The 18,706-nt window shown below is 33.6% G+C and overlaps 1 protein-coding gene across 1 annotated transcript; it reads right to left on the reverse strand.

Annotated features, from left to right (window-relative positions):
- On the reverse strand, window positions 1-6,989 carry LOC114723245 (probable alpha-mannosidase At5g13980). Its single transcript, XM_028909416.1, is given in 29 exon segments — window positions 1-437; window positions 573-641; window positions 722-769; window positions 902-997; window positions 1,101-1,211; window positions 1,332-1,416; window positions 1,503-1,615; window positions 1,711-1,776; window positions 1,859-1,978; window positions 2,098-2,145; window positions 2,297-2,362; window positions 2,428-2,496; window positions 2,582-2,653; window positions 2,749-2,891; window positions 2,982-3,201; window positions 3,348-3,404; window positions 3,512-3,577; window positions 3,704-3,793; window positions 3,899-4,066; window positions 4,205-4,298; window positions 4,503-4,603; window positions 4,882-4,995; window positions 5,201-5,272; window positions 5,362-5,445; window positions 5,533-5,652; window positions 5,748-5,922; window positions 6,048-6,136; window positions 6,431-6,514; window positions 6,605-6,989. Coding segments are annotated over 29 exon segments (3,036 nt in total). The 5' UTR covers window positions 6,806-6,989; the 3' UTR covers window positions 1-242.
- Window positions 6,990-18,706: the final 11,717 nt, after the last annotated feature.

Below are 18,706 nucleotides of genomic sequence, written 5' to 3' on the forward strand. Positions count from 1 at the left end.
ATGACAAGAGGTAGCATATTATTACTGCATAGCCCTTTTAGAGGAAGAGCTGTGCTGTCATTGGCTAATGAGGAGCAAGCATCCATTAGGTACAAACAAAATGCTGATTTTGCTATTCGGAGTTTCAATTACAATAATTTAGATACACAAAGGCCACAGAATCACACAACCTTGTTTATTTGTTGGCATTATTCAGATGAAGAACCGCTTGTTGATGTAGCGGCGCTTGGTCTTCTTTGTCGCTAAAAAGCGATAATGAAGGTTCTAATTTCCATTGGAGCAAGTTCTACAACTAACTTTTCTGGATCTACGGCTCCTCCTCTTGACACGTGGCCTTCTGCTTCTTCTCCTTCTTCAACCTTCCACACTAGTCTCTTCTTCTCCATCGCTGTTCTTTCTTGGTTTGCAGAGAGACTTGTCTCTGTTATTTGCTTCATCTGAAACACAACACAATGAATGCTCAAGCTTTTGATACATAAGTAAATTACAATTTTACTTTTTAAAATTTAACTAACTAATATTTTATGCATTCTTTGCTTAAAAAAAAAAAAGTTTGCCATATGGTCTTTTACCATTTTACCAGGGAACACCTTTTTCAGTTCAACACTTGCCTTGACTGAGAGATCCTTGTCCTCGTCGATCTTGCATTGACCAAAACAAGATAACAATATTTCAATAGCGTTCCAATTTAACCAACAAGTGTGTGTGTTCAAATGTTTACCTCGTATAAGTGAGCCAGCCGAAGAAGAACTTGTCCATCGTCCAGCTCCTGCAGAATTCAAGATGCAATATTACATTAGTGACCAGAAACTTTACAAATCAGTAATTGTTTCCATGGAAAATCTCACAACTAGGAATTATTTCCTTTTAATTGACTGAAGGTGAAAAATTATGTATTCACCTCAAGGGTTAATATTGCAACATTGTCTGGCATCTCGTACGAGGAATCAATCCCTGAAAAGGTTGTCTTGTGAGAATTTCTCCAATTGTCTCCACTCTACGAGAAGGCCAAAAAAGGTTTCATTCATCAGTAACTTAGAAATTAACCATGCAAACCGATTCAGACATCAATCCAGATTCACTACTCATCTAATCTAAACCTCTTCTGTGAAGGCTAAAAGAAACGGAGAGTATATCTCCTGACCAAGCGAACGACGCCATTTGGCACCCTCTCCTGCTGGATCAATTCTGAAGTAGTACTTGCCAAGCACCTGCAAGATAGTGAAAAATCAAACACTTGAACATTGAACACTTCTTATTGAGTTTATCACAGTGCTAATGTTATGTATCACATCAACATAAAATCCAGATGCCAATTTGGATGTTCTTACAGTTAGTCCAGTGCACTTATCGTTAATGCAAACTTTTTCATTTAGTGCCTCGCCAACACCCCTACCATCATCCACAAGTAACCTCCTACAATGGAAACAATAGAGCTTTCTGTATGGAGTATTGAAATAATACATCAAGGAGTTCGTGAAGTTGTGGATAACAGAACAGACCTGTGAACCATTAGCTCCACTTGTCCATCAACAAGGCTGGATCCACCCACTGACCGATCCACCAAAACAGAGAACTCTTTACTCTGATCTTTTAGGTAAATCCCAAGATTGAGCTGAAGGAAGGAATTAGATTCCATTACATGACCACCTTAAAAAAATGCAGTCTTGTCACGTGCATTACTGTAATAGAAGGTTTAATGAAACGTACTGGGTAATAATTTCCAGCAATAGGTTGATTGACTTCCAAGTTCCAGTCTTTTCGGTAGTTTCGAATCTGAGCAAACATGCATTACAATCATTAGCTAACACCAGCATGTGAAAACTGAAAATTAGTTGCGGAATTTGTTGTGACCTACCCTTGTGATGAAATCGCGTCCATTAGAATCGGTATAGAAAGTTTTGTCGCTTGCAAGATTTGTTTTAATCTGGGTGGCAATTTCTTTGCCAATTCCATCATCAATAGGTATGGGTCCAACCTGGGCGTCAAATAGCCCTGTCACGATTATTACCTCTTATAGAAACAATATTCATAGGCATCTGCATTAGAAAATATCAGGGGAAAATTAAGAATGAAACGAGAAAGAGAAAGATATACAATAAACTCGACTTCAGCATGCTCTGTCCCCTTGTACAGTCTAGTGATCTGTTCAAAAAATCCGTGGTCAATGATAACATATCGATAAAAACATCACTGGAAGGATCTGGGGAAAAAATTACAAACTAAACACTTCAGATGAGGGCAGCATTTTTTGTTGTTGTTGCTGTTCTTCTTCCTCTTATTTTAAGAATAATACCTGATATATCCATGAACTGATTTGTTGATGCACCTCATGTATTATAGGTCCCCTTAAAACAGTGAGCTGAAAAATTAAAAATGAAGAGATAATTTTTTTCTGTTACTACTGAATATAGGGATAATTTAGGCACATTAATTACCTTTCCTTTAGATGATGGGATATGTACCATTGGGGCGAAAAATGTATGCTCCTGAGGCCTTAAACAACACAAAACATTTAAATCGCTTTCAGTAGTAATTACTATCATACCATAGACAGATTCACAATAGAAAGTTTTATTACCTGAGCAGTCTGAGTTTGATCATTTCCATACCCAGCATAGAAAGTGTATGTTTGATCAACTGATTCTTTGACCTTCCATTGTGAACATCAATTAATAATGAAAACATGTATTCATATGAACATTATAAAATAAGCATTACTTCTATGTTGAACCAAAGTCACATTACCTTGCTTCTGGTGTTAATATAATCAGTTAGTTTCCCTTCATCTCCAGAATAAACTAGTTTCAAGTTGCCTGGGCCTACTTCAAATGATTGACCCTGGCTTCCCGACTTGTATGTTGTAAATCTGTCCGAAATAACAGCTGAACCTGCAATTTTTTGAAAAAAAATAAAATTTTGTTTACACGCAAAATGTGGAAAATTTATGAGTTCTCATGCATGCATGATACTCTCAAAACCTGATTGTTTAGCGCTTGATATGTAGTAAGTGGTGAAACCGAGTGGGGGAACAACTGCTGAAAAGGCAAGCCAATACTTAGGGTTTACAGTTGGAGACAAGCCCAAGTATGCCTTAGCATGGTAGTTTCTTAGAGCCAGGGAAGCATTAAGAATTGGTAGAAGCTGGGATTCGATTTGTTTTCCATTTGAATCCCGAACATCAACATTTTCACCGATAACCTATGACAAATTTAAACACGATGTGATGTTAAACAAAAGTAGCTTTCAATTCATGTAATGTGGTTTTTCATGTCAAGGTGGAAACATCTTTCTTTCATTGTAATGCATGGGGTAATTCCGCAGCAAAAGGTTGGGGGGAGGCTCACAGGGATTCTTATAACATTCTCTCTTTTCCATCCAAGAGGATTGTAGACAACAACAACCTACAAGAGACAATATATTACCAAGCGATGAATCGTAAAAGATCAAATTCTTTGGTTCTAATTAATGTAAAATCAGTCCATCATCAGATAAGATGTCAACTCCTCACCAGGTTTTTCCCATTTGAAAAATCAACTTCTGATGCAGGGCAGTAACTTACGTTCAAGAGTGGACACTGTAATGACACGAAAAAATAAATTAAGGAAGCAGACATAAAAGAAAACGTAAAATCAAGAAGTCAATCTCAGGATAGTCTTTGAACATTGCTTCTAGGAAAACTGTTGGATCAAGTATTATTTGCCTGATGAAACTGAGTTTGTGAGCTACTGCAACCAGATTCGGATGTTGTCTCAGTAATGCAAGCAAGTGATGCTGCAACAACTTTCTCAGCCTGTATAAGTCATTAATATAGAGAACATTTTTTAGGTTAAGTTCAAGGGAAGATGGTCCCGAGAGAGCTTTAAGTGGATAGGTGACAAGTCTCAGCATTACTCACTTCGGTGTAACCTATTGAAAGGCGCTTCGCATAATCATCAGCCACATGCTGCTTTTCTGTTCCAGAAACTGCATCATGGTGTTGAGCAATAGCCAAGGCATCTGCTAGAGAGTCAGTTTTAGGACCTGCCGTGCTCTTTCCTTTATAATATTCCAATTGTCTCGCTGCCTGTTTAAAGATTGAAGGAAATTGTTCTTTATCACAGGTTTCAGGTTAGCATAGAGTTCAAAATGTCCAAAAGTGTTAATATGCCTTGATGCTAATGATTATGTGATAGCTTGAAACATGACAGTCACAAAAGCTCACCAAATAGTATGCACTCATTGCTCTGACATAACCTTTAATAGCTGGCCTACTTGTAAAATACCCAGTCCAGTACGCATTTATACGATCAGCATACCTGACAAATACATTTGCCACATACAAAATACTGAATTAGAAGAATCTTAAAAGTCTAAAGTATACCCAGCCTATTAAAAGAATAGTAAATCAAGCCAGTCATAAATTGATAAGTAAGTCTGTTAGAGGCCATAATCGATTTGTTCGTTCCATTTTTTTAGGCTAGGTCTACCCGGAAATGATGATTTTAAGGGTTAAAACTCACGGAAAGTAGTCTTCAGTTTTGATTGGCCATGCCTCATTCGCTGCATATTTTGCATCAGTATAGATTGATGGGGTTGAGTATAGGGCATGAACCCTTCCATCCTAAGGAAACAAAGAACCCAGAGTCTCGTTAATATGCCGAGCTACTCTAAAGACTAATAAGCTGTTAGCTTAATATAAAACCATGAATCAGATTTTGCAATCAAGTTTATGATATGAAATTTCATTTATGTCAAAAGTGATATCAATTGTGAAAGTATAAATATTTGAGTCAGATTGAGTCAAACCTTATCCTGAGAAACAAGCCCTTATACAACTTTTAAAGAGAAACAATGAAGTTAAGAAATTTGTAAGCTAAGCAACAGTTAAAGAGCAATAACTTGATTGACATAGTGAATAAACTTATCCATCTGCCGGAACCAACTAGTTGCATATTGGTACTTGAAATCTGTTCCCATCGTCCACATTATATGATTTGTGCGGGTGATATTTGCCTGAAAGAGACAAGGACAATCAATGTAATCCTTGTTGAAACAAAATAAATATAACTGCAAGGCACTGAAAATTTACAGTATTCCATTTGGATCATTTCTATTTGTTAATTTGGTAAGTGTAACCAAGTACTAACTGAGATTATTACTTCAGGATGGAAGTATTTACTCACTTGCATTTTATAGAATCTATAACTACTTTTCTTACCTGTGATATCGCAGCTGAGACGAACTCATTTACTTGTTGAGGTACATTGTAGTCAAACAAATCAATATCATCCTTCAAGTGATAAAAGGAGTACATTGGCTTCAGTCTTAGTTGGAAGATAAAACAAAACACTTTCAGTTATAATTTGGCATAGGTTTGACCTGGACAATAGGAGACTTGTCATTTACTTCATAGTAGAAATTACTAGGAGGTTCATAATTCTCAGGGAATGCTCCAGAAAAGATCTACAGGTAAGAAATGCTTTCAAGGATCAACGATTAGAAGCTGAATCTTTAATAAACTTATCGTTAAAACCACTTCAGGTTACACACTTGTGCAGATGAACCAAGGCTTTTAGAGGCCCTCCAAACAACTTCAAGCGACTTGTCATCTTTCCTCTTCGCTCTGTCTTGGTAATCGATTCGAGCAAAAAACAGCGAGTCAAATCCGACCTACGACAGCAATTCAGATACTTTGACTTAAAAATTCAATTGTTTTTTTCAATCACAGTGTTCAAATTCTAGAACATACTAAGGCAAACCCTTACCTCTGCAGACAACAAATAAGCCTGCACTGCAGAATGTCCAAAGGGATCAATTTGCCAACCTATTCTTGGAGTTACATTAAATTCTTGTTTAAGAAACCGATGTCCAAGAGTTGTCTGGTCAATCATGTCAATGTAATGAGTAGCCGCCTCATCATGCATACACATACCCCCGTTTCTGCAATCTCATGTTGGCAATCTTTCATATTAGTGGAACAGAAAAATCTGAGTTCTTTCTCCATGTTATTAGTTTAAAAGTAAATATTATTTAGTTTAGAATGGATATGGAATGTATCTTTATACATGAGCTCCAATTGACCAGAGTTGACTAGCTGCTTGACTGCGTTCTGAACTGCCTCGCTCTGCTGTCTCCACCAACGTTGGAAAAAGGCCTTTGACAAAATTAAAATAAAAGTATTCTCAAAATTAACTTCAGTTTTCTAAGCATGAGCTAATTTATGTTTACCAATATCATGTTATTCTATTCTCTTAGTAGTGAAATCCAAACCCTATGAACTTTTTACTGAGGATATTCCTGGTGAAAATTGTTGATCACCGGACAGCATAAATTAAAAAGATTTTGATGATTGAGGTACAAGATTATTAGAAGAAATCATCTGCAAAGAGAAAAACTAAACGTACACATATCATCACAGACCGAATCATAAGACATGTTAGATCCTTACCTGTTCAACATAAATGAACTTGCGATTCTTGTCGGCCAACAATGCCGGTATCAGAGAATCTAACACATTCTGAACACACGCTCCCTGCATTTCCAGATTAGACAAACCAACATGATGAATCAATATTTCAGACATCACGCAGACACAAGACAACAAAGTGAGCGAGTGAATGACCTGGATGGAATTGTTAGAACCAACGTAGTACTGGTCGACGGTCTTCAACCATCCAACATCATCGTGAGTATGAGGAACCAAATGAACGTTGAGCTTCCCAGGAACAGTTGTTGACGTCGTATTGTAATTTATATACTTCGATTCCGACGATAAAAGAGAACCCAGCAACAGCACAGCACATAGAAACACAGGGATCGCCATTGAGGTGACAAAGGTTAAGCACGCCTCAATTCAATTGAATCCCACCATGTTAAAGCGTGAAAGAAGAACGAGAAGTGGGAAGGTAGGTGCTTCAAAGTGAAACTGACAAAATCGACAGTATCAAGCATCAGCTGATAATTTGCTATATTGACTTTTCATAATTGACTGATGATTGATTCACATTTTTGCTTTATATAAAGTCACTGTCTAAGTTGGAACCATTGGGTTCACAGGAGATTCCAAAGCCAAAAAACCTTTAATGATAAGGATTGAGGTGTCTCGGCGGAAAAAAAAAAGTTCTGGAATTTTTATTTTTTTTTTCATTTTCACTCGAAGATTCCCACTTTCAGCATTGAGCAGTAGCGGTGAAATGTGAGGATCAACTCGTTCGCACCTCGGAGAAGTTGATGATTATGATCCATTGTGGTGTGCCACCACGTCATGATGGGTGTCAGAGATACTAAAAATTATGTTGAGATACTGGACGCTACTGACAAAATATTTCAAAATAAAAAATATTGATTTGGCGAAAAAATAAAAACAGCAGAGTTTTGGGTAGAATAGAAAGAGTAGATGGTAGGGGTAGAGGAGGATAGCCGGATCCATGGCATGTGGTGCCCAAAAGTGTTGGCTCAGTGCCACTATATACTGCCTCCGGTACTTAATAGAACACCTCATTTGATTTTTATTTTAATTTTAATTATAAAATTCTAATTCATTTTGTCTCTCATATTTATATATTTTTTTAAAATAGTCCTTTTAATAATGGTAGTTCTAACCAATACAGCAAGAATATTTTAAGAAAAACAATATATATTTATTATAAATATCTAACTTAACTTATTTTTTTTAATCTCTTCAAATTAGTTAACTAGTTCTTATAATTAAGACTGAAAGTAGTATTTATGTTTTTATCTATAGGTTCGAATTTTGGAGACAACCTTTTTAGGAGGTTTGTTTAATTACGAACCAGAATTCTGATCCGAATTAACTCAAAAGGTGCTCCAAAACTTCAAGTAAGAAATGATTGGGTGTTTCAGAAGTCAGAACTTCGTGACAGAAATGATTAGGAGAAAGGAATGGACTTTCTAAGGGACTTGCACGATACGATTTTATTATTAATTAATGTATCATATTTATAAGTAATCATTGTTAGGTGGCGTTTGTTTTTTCTCTCCGCGTCGTGGTCAAGTTTCTTTGATCAGACGAAAGAAAAGAAAAGATTGTGCGAAGATTTGGGCCGAGGCAGAGCATCTCCCATCAATATGCCACGCATCTAACACGTCACATCAAACAACATTCTATCTCCGTCATTAAAGAGACAATGGTCCTCATTTCCTTTTGCTGATTGCTTTAACCCGGTTCAGGTAATGTTACATTCTTCCGATTCTTAATATAAAATTTATTTAACTAAATTAATTAATTATAAAAAAATATGATATATTTTTTTTAAAACACCATAATCATTTTTCTTAAGATCTCATCTCTCTTTTTCCCTTAAATATGGTTAATAAAATATCTATAAGAATAATTTAAGAAAAATTGATGAATATAAAAAATAAATCTTATATTTAGGACCAAAATCATCTCAACAATTAGGATTTATATTAAGAATCAGATAAGTACTATGTTTAATACATGGGAGGAGTTTAATTTTGTAAGATGTAAAAGTAATTCTTTATAAGAATGATCCGAAACCCCACTTGAATACGGCGGTCCGCATTTGGTCAAGTGATGAGCACAATCGGCATTTGTTCTTTATAAAAATAATTCAATTTTCACGATTCAGATTTAATATTTTTAAATAATTATTTTAAAATAAAAAATTATTTTTTAAAAACATGATAATTAAGATATTATTTTTATTTTTTATCCTATACCTATTAAAATAATTATTTTTAAAAAATAAAAATAAAATTAAAATTAAATCTAGACCGTCCAATAAGATCTGGACAGTTCAGATCTCAGATCTAATGCTCATCAAAACTAATGATCGCTCAATGCAAATCCGAGCATGGCTTGCTCCACCTAAACATGGCTTGCTTCTGTGATTGCGTGTGAACGTGTGACTATTCTTCTTCCACGAACCCTTCCAAAAATACCTTGGAAGCATAGAAAGTCAGTCAACCCTATCCCTTATCAGCATCACGCTTGAGTTTCCCATTAACATGATGACTGGTCTTGCGACCGTGTCTGCCATCTTTGCACTTAACCAAACCTAATTGATCTTGTCTGCTTCAACTACACATTGGGATTTTTCTTCATAATTGATCAAAATCCCATGTTCCCTCGTGTGCAGCCAGTTACAAATCCTCCTGTCTAAGTGTGTAATTATCTTCATGTTTTTTGGGAATTCCAACCACATCCGTTCTGTGAACGTATCAAGACACAAACTTTTGCATTTGCACGTATCCAAAATTGAAATCACACCCTTTATGAGGCAAACCTCGTGAGATCAGAGGCTGTTCTCAAGTCTCGTAGTGACGTTAACATCTGGAAACTGCTCGACAGGAGTATCTGCTAAGACTCTTTTCAAAAACGCTGGACGTTGTCCTCCCACCCATCTGTATGCGTACGTTTTTTTGTTGAACATTTTTTTTTCTTGTACTTGTCTTACTTTTACGTGGGTATGTTAGCTGTTTGATTTTATATATATATATATATATATATTTATATGTATCGTTTTATCTAGTATTAATAAAATTGTCTATTATAATCACACGGGGGAAAACATAAAATAAAATCTGGAAATTCCATTACTGAATCAGGTGGGCTAAAATGTACTGTAAAATCCTTGTGGTGGCAAATGGCAAGGGCTATTAAGGAGACAGCCCTCTATGGGCAGGTCAGAGAAGTACAGACCCAGCTCATTAATAGTCTGGCTTTCGAACTGCGTAATCAGATTTAGCTCTGGGCTTGTTATCCAAAAAATTTTAAAGCCCAATTTTAAGCCCAGTATTCTTCTATAATGTGTTTTTGTGTGTGTGTGTGGGTGGGTGGTTCCAGCCCATATAGGATCTTGTTAACAATTTTTCCAAGGGAAACAAAAAAGTTAATTTAATTAGTTGTAATACCTCTGGTTCTAATTATAAGAGCTAGTTACTAATTGAAAAGATTAAGAAAATAAGTTAAATTAGTTATTTGTAATAAATAGGTATTATCTTTCTTAAAATATCATTGCTAATTAAATTTATTGGTCTGAACTATCATTATTAGAGGAATTACCTTAAGAAAAAATACATAAATATGAGAGACAAAGTGGATTAAAATATTATAATTAGAATTAAAATAAAAGTCAAACGAGATCTTATATTAAGGACCGGAGGTAGTATTAAATTCATCACCAATTTATAATTTTTAAAAAAAATTATGCTGAAAATTATTGGACCCGGAAGGGAAGGAGCATGTTTTGAATAAGTGCTCATGAATTACTTTTTGCTGAGAATCATCCTTTTCATGTTCTTGGTGTCAACCCATAGCTCCATCTTTTTACCTATCAGGTTGGCTTCTTCCCTCCCTGTTCCTTTCAAATAACCTGCCGTCCTCACGTGGCAAAATCTCATTTGATTAAAAAAAAAAAAGATGGCATAAATAATTCAATGTAAGGTAAAACATCTTCTATTTATGTTTATGTAATATTTCAAAAACTAATTCTATTCGTTACAATTCCTAAACGATAAGTGCAACGACTTGCTGTGAAGGGAAAAAAAAATGAAATATGATATGTCACGGGAGAGGACGTAAAGTTTCAATTTGTTGATGCCGGCCAGCAATTGGGCAAAAGAAGATTCGTCCAATGGGGAAAGACCGGCAAGAAATAGGAGGGTAGTTTTGGTAATACAAATAACAAAAGGGAAGATCATTGCATTGAAATTTGAGAGAGGGAGAGAGAGATATGGGTGAAACTGAAAGGCAAAAGGGTGAAAAAGGAGAATGACGAGACCGTGTACTTTTTCTTTGCTGCTTCCGAGCCCCTGCTCTTCCAACTGGAGAGAAATTCTTACCTGTTCCAAATGTGCCATGTCATCTGTACTATTACCAATCAGAACACAACAGCCCACACAATTTTACGGAGAGAACCTCTCTCATTCCCTTCCCGTCCTCTTGCTTTTTCTTCTTTTTTTCATGCCCGCAAGACCTCAAAATGTTAAAATGATTAATTAAATTTAAATAGCTAAATTTTTGGAAAAATAACCCAAAAACACCTATTAAAATTTAAAAAAACAAATAAATCGTGCAAATAAGTGTAAGCACCAAAGAGGCATGAGATTTGCAAAGTTTGGTAAAAATACTAAAATGCCATCAAGAGATGAAAAGCATGAAAAATTTTGTTTTTAGGTATTATTATAATCAAGCAAGCCTTTGATGATATTTGTAAAGTGATTAACAATTTTCGAATTGAATTTGAACATTTTCATTATGCATTTTGCAACCTATTATTAGCCATTTACAAACTTAGTAAAATTGAGGGGGATTAAGTTGAACAAAATTACTAAACATATAATGTGACTAACAACTTGTGAAATGAAATAGACAATTTCCATAACACATTTTATAACCTTTTATTAGCCATTCCAAACAATTTTACTAAACATATAACGTGATTGACAACTTGTGAAATAAATTTGACCATTTATATAACACGTTTTGCAACTTATTATTAGCCATTTCAAAACAACTTTACTAAACATGTAACTTGATTAACAACTTGAGAAATGAATTCGACTATTTCTTTAACATGTTTTGCATTACTAGTCATTTTCATACCTTGTGTAATTTGGTAGGATTCAACCAGACAAAATTGACTAGACATATAATGTGATTGACAACCTGAGAAATGCATTTAACCAATTTCATACTACTGACTTGATCAATTTTCACTAAGTATAACCTCTTGGAGAAATTAAATGATAGGGTAAATATTTTGACAAATTAATAGATAGTAGAAAAGTACACCTGAAGTATATCATAATAAACATGTTAACAATAATTTTCATAATTTTCTATATTTGTAATAGATTTTTCACTACTAAAGTGATGATATTTACCAAAAATCAGTAACCCTGTGACAGCAATCAGGTTACAAGTATTCAAATGAGGAATGCGAAAACCCAAAGTGTAGACATGTGTTCATATGATTGAAGAACAGTAACACGAGGGATGTGGAGGTAATCAAAATAGGAAACGCAAACAATAGGCAAACCAAAGTTGGACGTTTGGAGAGAGATGATTTGAAAGTGAGGAGAGGTTTGTAATTATTGTTAAAGAGAAGGATGCTGGAAACAACGTGAGGGAAAGAGAAGAGAACTTAGAGAGAGAGAAACTCTCTTTGATTACAAGAAAAACAAAATGAGAGAAAGGGTGTATAGGTAAATTGTTAAGTTTTGCGAATTCCAAATCAATACTTATAGACTTATTTGTATTTTTCGAAATTAGAATGATTAGTTTGAAATTTTAGGATTCAAATGGTATTTATATGGGATTTTTTCTAAATTTTTTATATGAATAATGTAATGCCACTATACAAAAATAAAAAGATATTTTGTATAAATCAAATCTGGACTATTATAACGTTGATCTTGTGCTTAGAGAAGGGAAGAGGATGAAGGGAATTAAGAGGGGTTCCCTCCTCCCAATTTTCAACCAAGCCGTCTGCTTCAAACTGTTACCAAAGTTGGTCCCGCTACTTTTTCCCCCCAGGTTACAAAGGAGCAGAGTTGCTGATTAAAAAAAAAAAAAATAGAAAGCTAAATAGGAGACTAGGAGCAAAGTTGCTGATCCTCCAAGAAAACATGGGTCTTTCTCGGTCACGCCAACTAACTCTTTTCTAAAGAATAGTTAACTTTGCCTTTTTTGAATTTATTTTTAAATTATCTCTCCACAATTCTAGAAAAATACTGACCGTTCACTTGACTATTTCATCATTTATTTGCTAGCTCTTCATTCATTTTACTTGCAGCTTTCGGCGGTACATTAATAACTAAGTACATGGTCCATCATTTGAAGAATGGGATCCTCTTGGCGTCCAAGTCACAGAGGCAAAGACCAGTGTTCCAAGCACAATGAGACTTCAAGCAAAGGACAATTGGGCAATATATGTAACCTGAATTTATATTTGTTTGGAATGACACTATCATCCTTTACAAGCAGCATTCCAATCATGACTTACAAAATACGATTGAATATATAAGGAGAGTTGTATCTCAACTTATATATGAATGTGATTATAAACACTTCATATAAGCAGCTCAATTGCTCCCCGTGTCATTTTTTTGTTTTTGGTACAACCCCGTATCGTCTTTTAAGCCTTTGTTCATTATAAGTAGCCCTATCATATGTCAACAAAATTGGAGCCTAAGTTGGGAGGAACCTATTGGGGTTGCTTGAGAATTTGTTTTGATAAAATCATAGAAGAGAGAAATTTTATGCAAGGGGAATTATATATTCACTGCCTTTAGGTTTCCTTGAAGATGGAATCTGAGTTTCTCCTACTTTAAGATGGGGTCCCGTAGAGCTTCGAAGCATGTTCAAGGGTAGAATTTCTGCTCAACGAAGCGTGTATGACGCTAGTTGAGATCAAGAATTAGAATTGAGGCTTGGGAAAAAGGCGCTTACTGGCTGAGAGGTGCGCTTACTGGTTTTCCATGTTCAGAGTTCGGAAAATAAGATGTAACGGAAAACAAAAGTTTGGAAAATAAGGAAAAGGTCATGTCAAGAAACATTATCACATTTAGTCGTCTTGTTTAATTCACATCACCTCTCTTATAATTTGTGTCATCAAGTTGAGAGCACCTTCGGTTGAGTGGTGTCAGCTGCTCTCAACTTGAGAGTGGATATTGAAGACATTTAATTTGTTAGTTGGTTCAGATTTTATATTAATTAGTTAATATCATGTATGAATTAGAGAGTGACCTTAATTATTATTTATAATTAATACCTTAACCAACATAAATTTTAATTACTAACTTCTCTGATTTTTAGTATAAGAACTAAATAATTAATTTGTTAATATTAAGAAAACTAGTTGGTTATTCAAAATAAATGTGTTTTGGCTTCCTAAATTACTACTTTTAACCATGTGCATTAAAAGTACATCTTAATTGAAAGCCCCTTAACACTACTATGTGCAATCAAATTCTAATTTGGATATAAAAAAAATACATTTATGAAAACAAAATAGATTGAAGTATTATATTTAGTATCAAAATGAAGTCACTGTCTGAATTCTATAATTAAGATTAGAAGAGAGAGAGATCGATGCGCATTCATGCATACATATATATACTCAATTCGATTGTTATTACAAGTCATTTTTAATTAATTCACATATATCAATAAAAACAGCTAAGAGAATTAAATTTTTCATAAAATTTAATTGAATTTCAATATTACCCTTATTATTTATATTAAACTTCAACATCATATTAATTTTTTTTATCTCACTATTTCCATTAAATAGGGCATTCATGGTAAAAAAATGTTTAATCCTTCTCCAATCTAAGCAAATGCCTTATAAAAACAAAAAGTACTTATTAGTTGACGCCTTGCAGTAAGGCATAAAAAGTGTATATTTTTGTGTGTATAAAAAGGTTTCACTTTACCCACCAATCAAACTCATAATTTTAACTTTTTTCAGAGTAGAGTTAATTTAAGAGGCAGGGTCCGTTTGCATCGTTGAGAAAGGGACATCACATAGAAAATGAGATTACTTACATGTGATACTCCGTCGTTGAGGTCCACGATTGTCTCTAAAATTGACTGCCTCATGAATTTTGTATATTAATCTAATGACTAAATGGACATGTGCATTCCATCTTTTTTTTTTTTGTAAACACAGATACATTTTTATCATAGTCAATCTTATTCAAGACACTACCCTTATCTAACGGGGATTTAAACTTTGCTTTACCGTATTATATGGAACTAACCTCTTCCGTTGAATCCAACTCTCATTATAATTTTTTTGTTTGCTTGTAAAAGTATGATTTCATTTCCATCACTCGAATATGTATGGTAAACTCATTCATTAGCCGCGCGAATTCGGCTAAATCTTCGTATGGGAAACAAAGACAAATTTGAGAACATAATCTAACACAATATATAGATTTGTCTAAAACTCCAAATTGTTCAAGTTTTTTCTTCATTTTCAAGTTACCTGCTACAAATAATACATGAGAATCAAAACTTAACAATAGATACTTCAAGTTTCCTTAAATTTTTAGATAATCATTGTCATTGGTTAGTCAGTTATTTTAGTAAATGAAATATAACAATCAGTGGTATTCAACTTTACAATCTTTTTTAGACATTTAGCAGAAGTTTGGGCGTTAATAAATAATAATAGTGATTCACTGTCCATCAAGTTGCCATTTGAGATGGAACGTAAATAGTAGGTCGGGTATTCGATTTTTCTTACTGTAATTATTCTTTTAAATTTATTATGTAAATATAATTTTATACTAGTGTCACCGTCTAGACTTTTAGAATCCACTAAAAGAATAATTATAGAAAGCAAAAAAGAAAAAAAATACCAGCAAGCATTGACTATAACGAAAAGGAGCTATGGCAGTTTGAGCGCGAGATTTCAAGTTGAGTTGTTATAAATACAAAAGTACTTTTAAGAGACTTAAACACCATTGGACATCATGTAGTTATATATCTTTAATTTTTAATTTAATACCCATTTATTTTAATCCCTTAACTAAAGCATTTAATTTTGCCTTATGAGTATCATTAAGTCTTGTAACTTCGCTTTGTTAATGCTGTTAGCCGCAAGTGCTAACGTTTATGCTGCTAACATGTCAACATTGAATATTTAACTAATAAAACAAATATATGGGCATCAAATTAAAATTTTAAAAACTATTGATACCTCCAAAACAGTTTTCTCATTATAAAAAAATATTTTCATAATGCTGTGTTTTATCAATAACTAATATCCTCATAAACAGGAATAATTCTCTACACACACTGTGTTTTATGTGCAAATTGCACATAATACTCACAGATTATATTTGTACTTGCATAAATCAGGTCTATCTGACCAATTAAAATTTTAAACAGAGATTTTTTACTAATTTTTTCAAAAAAAATTCCAATAAATGGATCCAGGGAGGCAACGTATAATTGATGATGGGGGAAGAAGGAAGGGATGTGAAATGAGAATAAATTTAAATAAAGAAAGAAAGAAGGAAGGAAGAAGGAAAGTAGAACATTGACGTGCGTGAAAGTTATGTGTACGTATGGAGAAGAGTGCAAATGATGATGAAATAACGCCAACAATAAAACGCTAAGAATCATCATATGTTTGCAGCGAAAGAAAGGCAAAGGCCTTCCCGCGTCAGCAAATTATAAAAGGGAAACAAACAAAATACAGAAGCTGAGTTGAGTTGAGTGATCCACATAAATAAAGATGATCTGAACATGGCTGTCTCGATGTATTTATTAATGTATTATTTGCACAACAAATAATAAATAACAATACTTGAAAAGAATGAATTGAGTAGGAATAAATGATTGGGCATGTGGGTGGGTAAGCAGATCAAATCAGGCCAATATAATATTATAGTAATATGTAATGTAATGTAACGTTGCTTCTCTTTTGTGGCATTTTGTTTGGTACAAATAGTAACCCCATCATGCTTTTATCCACTCTTTCACATTATCCAAAGGAATACCCTTCACGCAATGTCTTCCCCCCCCCCCTCCGCTTTTCTCCTTCCCCGTTTCCTATCCTGTTAATTAAATAGGGTTAACATAACTTTTAGTCTTTTAAATTTATCTTCATTTTAGTCTTGGTCCTTCAAATTTAAAAAAATAAGTTTTGGTATCTCTGGGATAAAATGGTCTAAGTTTTTATTCGGTTATAGGGACTAATATTTTAAATGAAAAGAAACTTAAGAGACTGAAACTTATTGTTTAAAACTTGATGGACTAAAACTAAAATGAAGATAAATTTGAGGACCAAAGTTTGTATTAATCCAATTAAATATTATTACTTATGACTGCTAATTATAATACTTTGTTTATATTTTACAAATGAAGTCTTATAATGAGGACGAGAAGTAGTACTTCTTGATTGACTTTTTTTTTAATCAATATGTTGTAAAGAGCTAACACAATGCTAAAATGCTACACTGTGGTTACAACATTTGGTGACACCCAAAATTTGGCCTCCTCAAGTTTCCTGAATTGTTTTCATATTATAGAATGGTATCATCTGAATCATGCACTGAAATAAGCTAATCATCAACAACTAATCCCTGTCACGTCTGTTCATTTAAAAAAATCAGTATGCAATGCAACCATGAGATAGAATAGTTGCAGATTGAATTGAATAGTACCCAGACTTTACTTAAGCATAGAATAGATGACCATATGTTAGTGTTGATGCTCTTCTAAACTTGATGAATTTGTTCAAACATTATGATCATGTAAATTTATTTCAATATATTTTTTTTGGGGAAAAGTTCTAACCCTAGCTTAGCCCTTACTCACATGGAAAGAAGACATACATACTCACTCACAAACCCATTATATAACCACTTTAAGATTAGATCTCACAACCTTTCATCTGGGAGTCACTTAAGAGGGCATGTACTGCTAGAGCCAAAGGCTCTTCACCTTCATTTTATCATTTGATCATTAATTATTATTATTATTATTATTATTATTATTATTATTATTATTATTATTATATCTATAACAGCATGAAATTTAAAATAATGCTGTGTTGTTTACCGTGAGTATACTTACACACGTAAATGTATCTAAATAATTAAAAATATATGGTAAATTGATGTAACTCTTTTAAATTAAGCTGTACGTACCCTCCTTTTAACTTTCAAAACACGACAGGGAACTTCTCTAAATTTTCATAGACCTTCCTCGGTCTATTCTTTCTTTGTCTTTTTTTTTCCCCTCTTTTTCTATTGATCTATTCTCTCTTTATTGGAATATAACATGTTAGTCATATATGTGTGCGTGTGCGCAATGCATTCCATTAAACACCACCAAACATGTTTTAATTGGCCTGATGAGGTTAAGTTGGACAAGTTAACCCTGGTAAAAGTGGTCCAAGGGCAAGACAAATCAGTTGAATGCATAAATATACTATGTTTGGCCCTTAATGTAAGAGTCAGACAGGTAATTTGGAAATATTAAGGAACTTAATTAAATTAGTTATTTGTTACAAATGTGTATTAACTTTTCTAAATTATCCTATAATTATGTGCGATGGAATATCTCTTGTTAAAACTCCTTATAAACAATAGGGATATTTTGAGAAAAATGGAAGACAACCCCTCAACTAGCTCTTATGTTAAATATTAGAGGTAGTAGTATTTTTTATATACCTACTCGAATTGGGTACATTAATAAAAATTTTTAGGTCAAATTGGGTTAATTATTATAATCATGTGACCTCACATCACAACTCAGTTAATCAAGGCTATATCCATACCGTGAAATTTATAATAGTTGTATACTTCACCATGTGGTTATAACCACAAAACATGTATCCAATTAACCAATAATTAAAAAAAATACGAAATCAAAGATTATATATGTAAATAGTTTTTATAACCTTTTAAACTTGATGAGAATCCCTACATATGTACCCTTTGAAACATTTTATTTGAGTAAACAGCCCCACTAAACTTGTCAAATCTCATTGGTAAAATGAGTTGTTTTCACGTTAACAGAGGCTATGCATTAATAAATATATTTATAAAATCAATAGCACGATCATACAATTTTGTCCTCCCAATAGGATTTGAATTAATACACAATTAGCACATAGCTAGGCTATCAAATTATCGGATCAGAAAATATTCAACAAGAAATGGAGTTTTTATTCACAGATATCTCATTTTCATTTCTTAATACTACCTTCGATTCTCA

The sequence above is a fragment of the Neltuma alba genome, unplaced genomic scaffold, assembly GCF_004799145.2.
Source record: "Neltuma alba isolate B1F8T4 unplaced genomic scaffold, ASM479914v2 tig00012126_pilon, whole genome shotgun sequence".
NCBI classification, from domain to species: Eukaryota; Viridiplantae; Streptophyta; class Magnoliopsida; order Fabales; family Fabaceae; genus Neltuma; species Neltuma alba.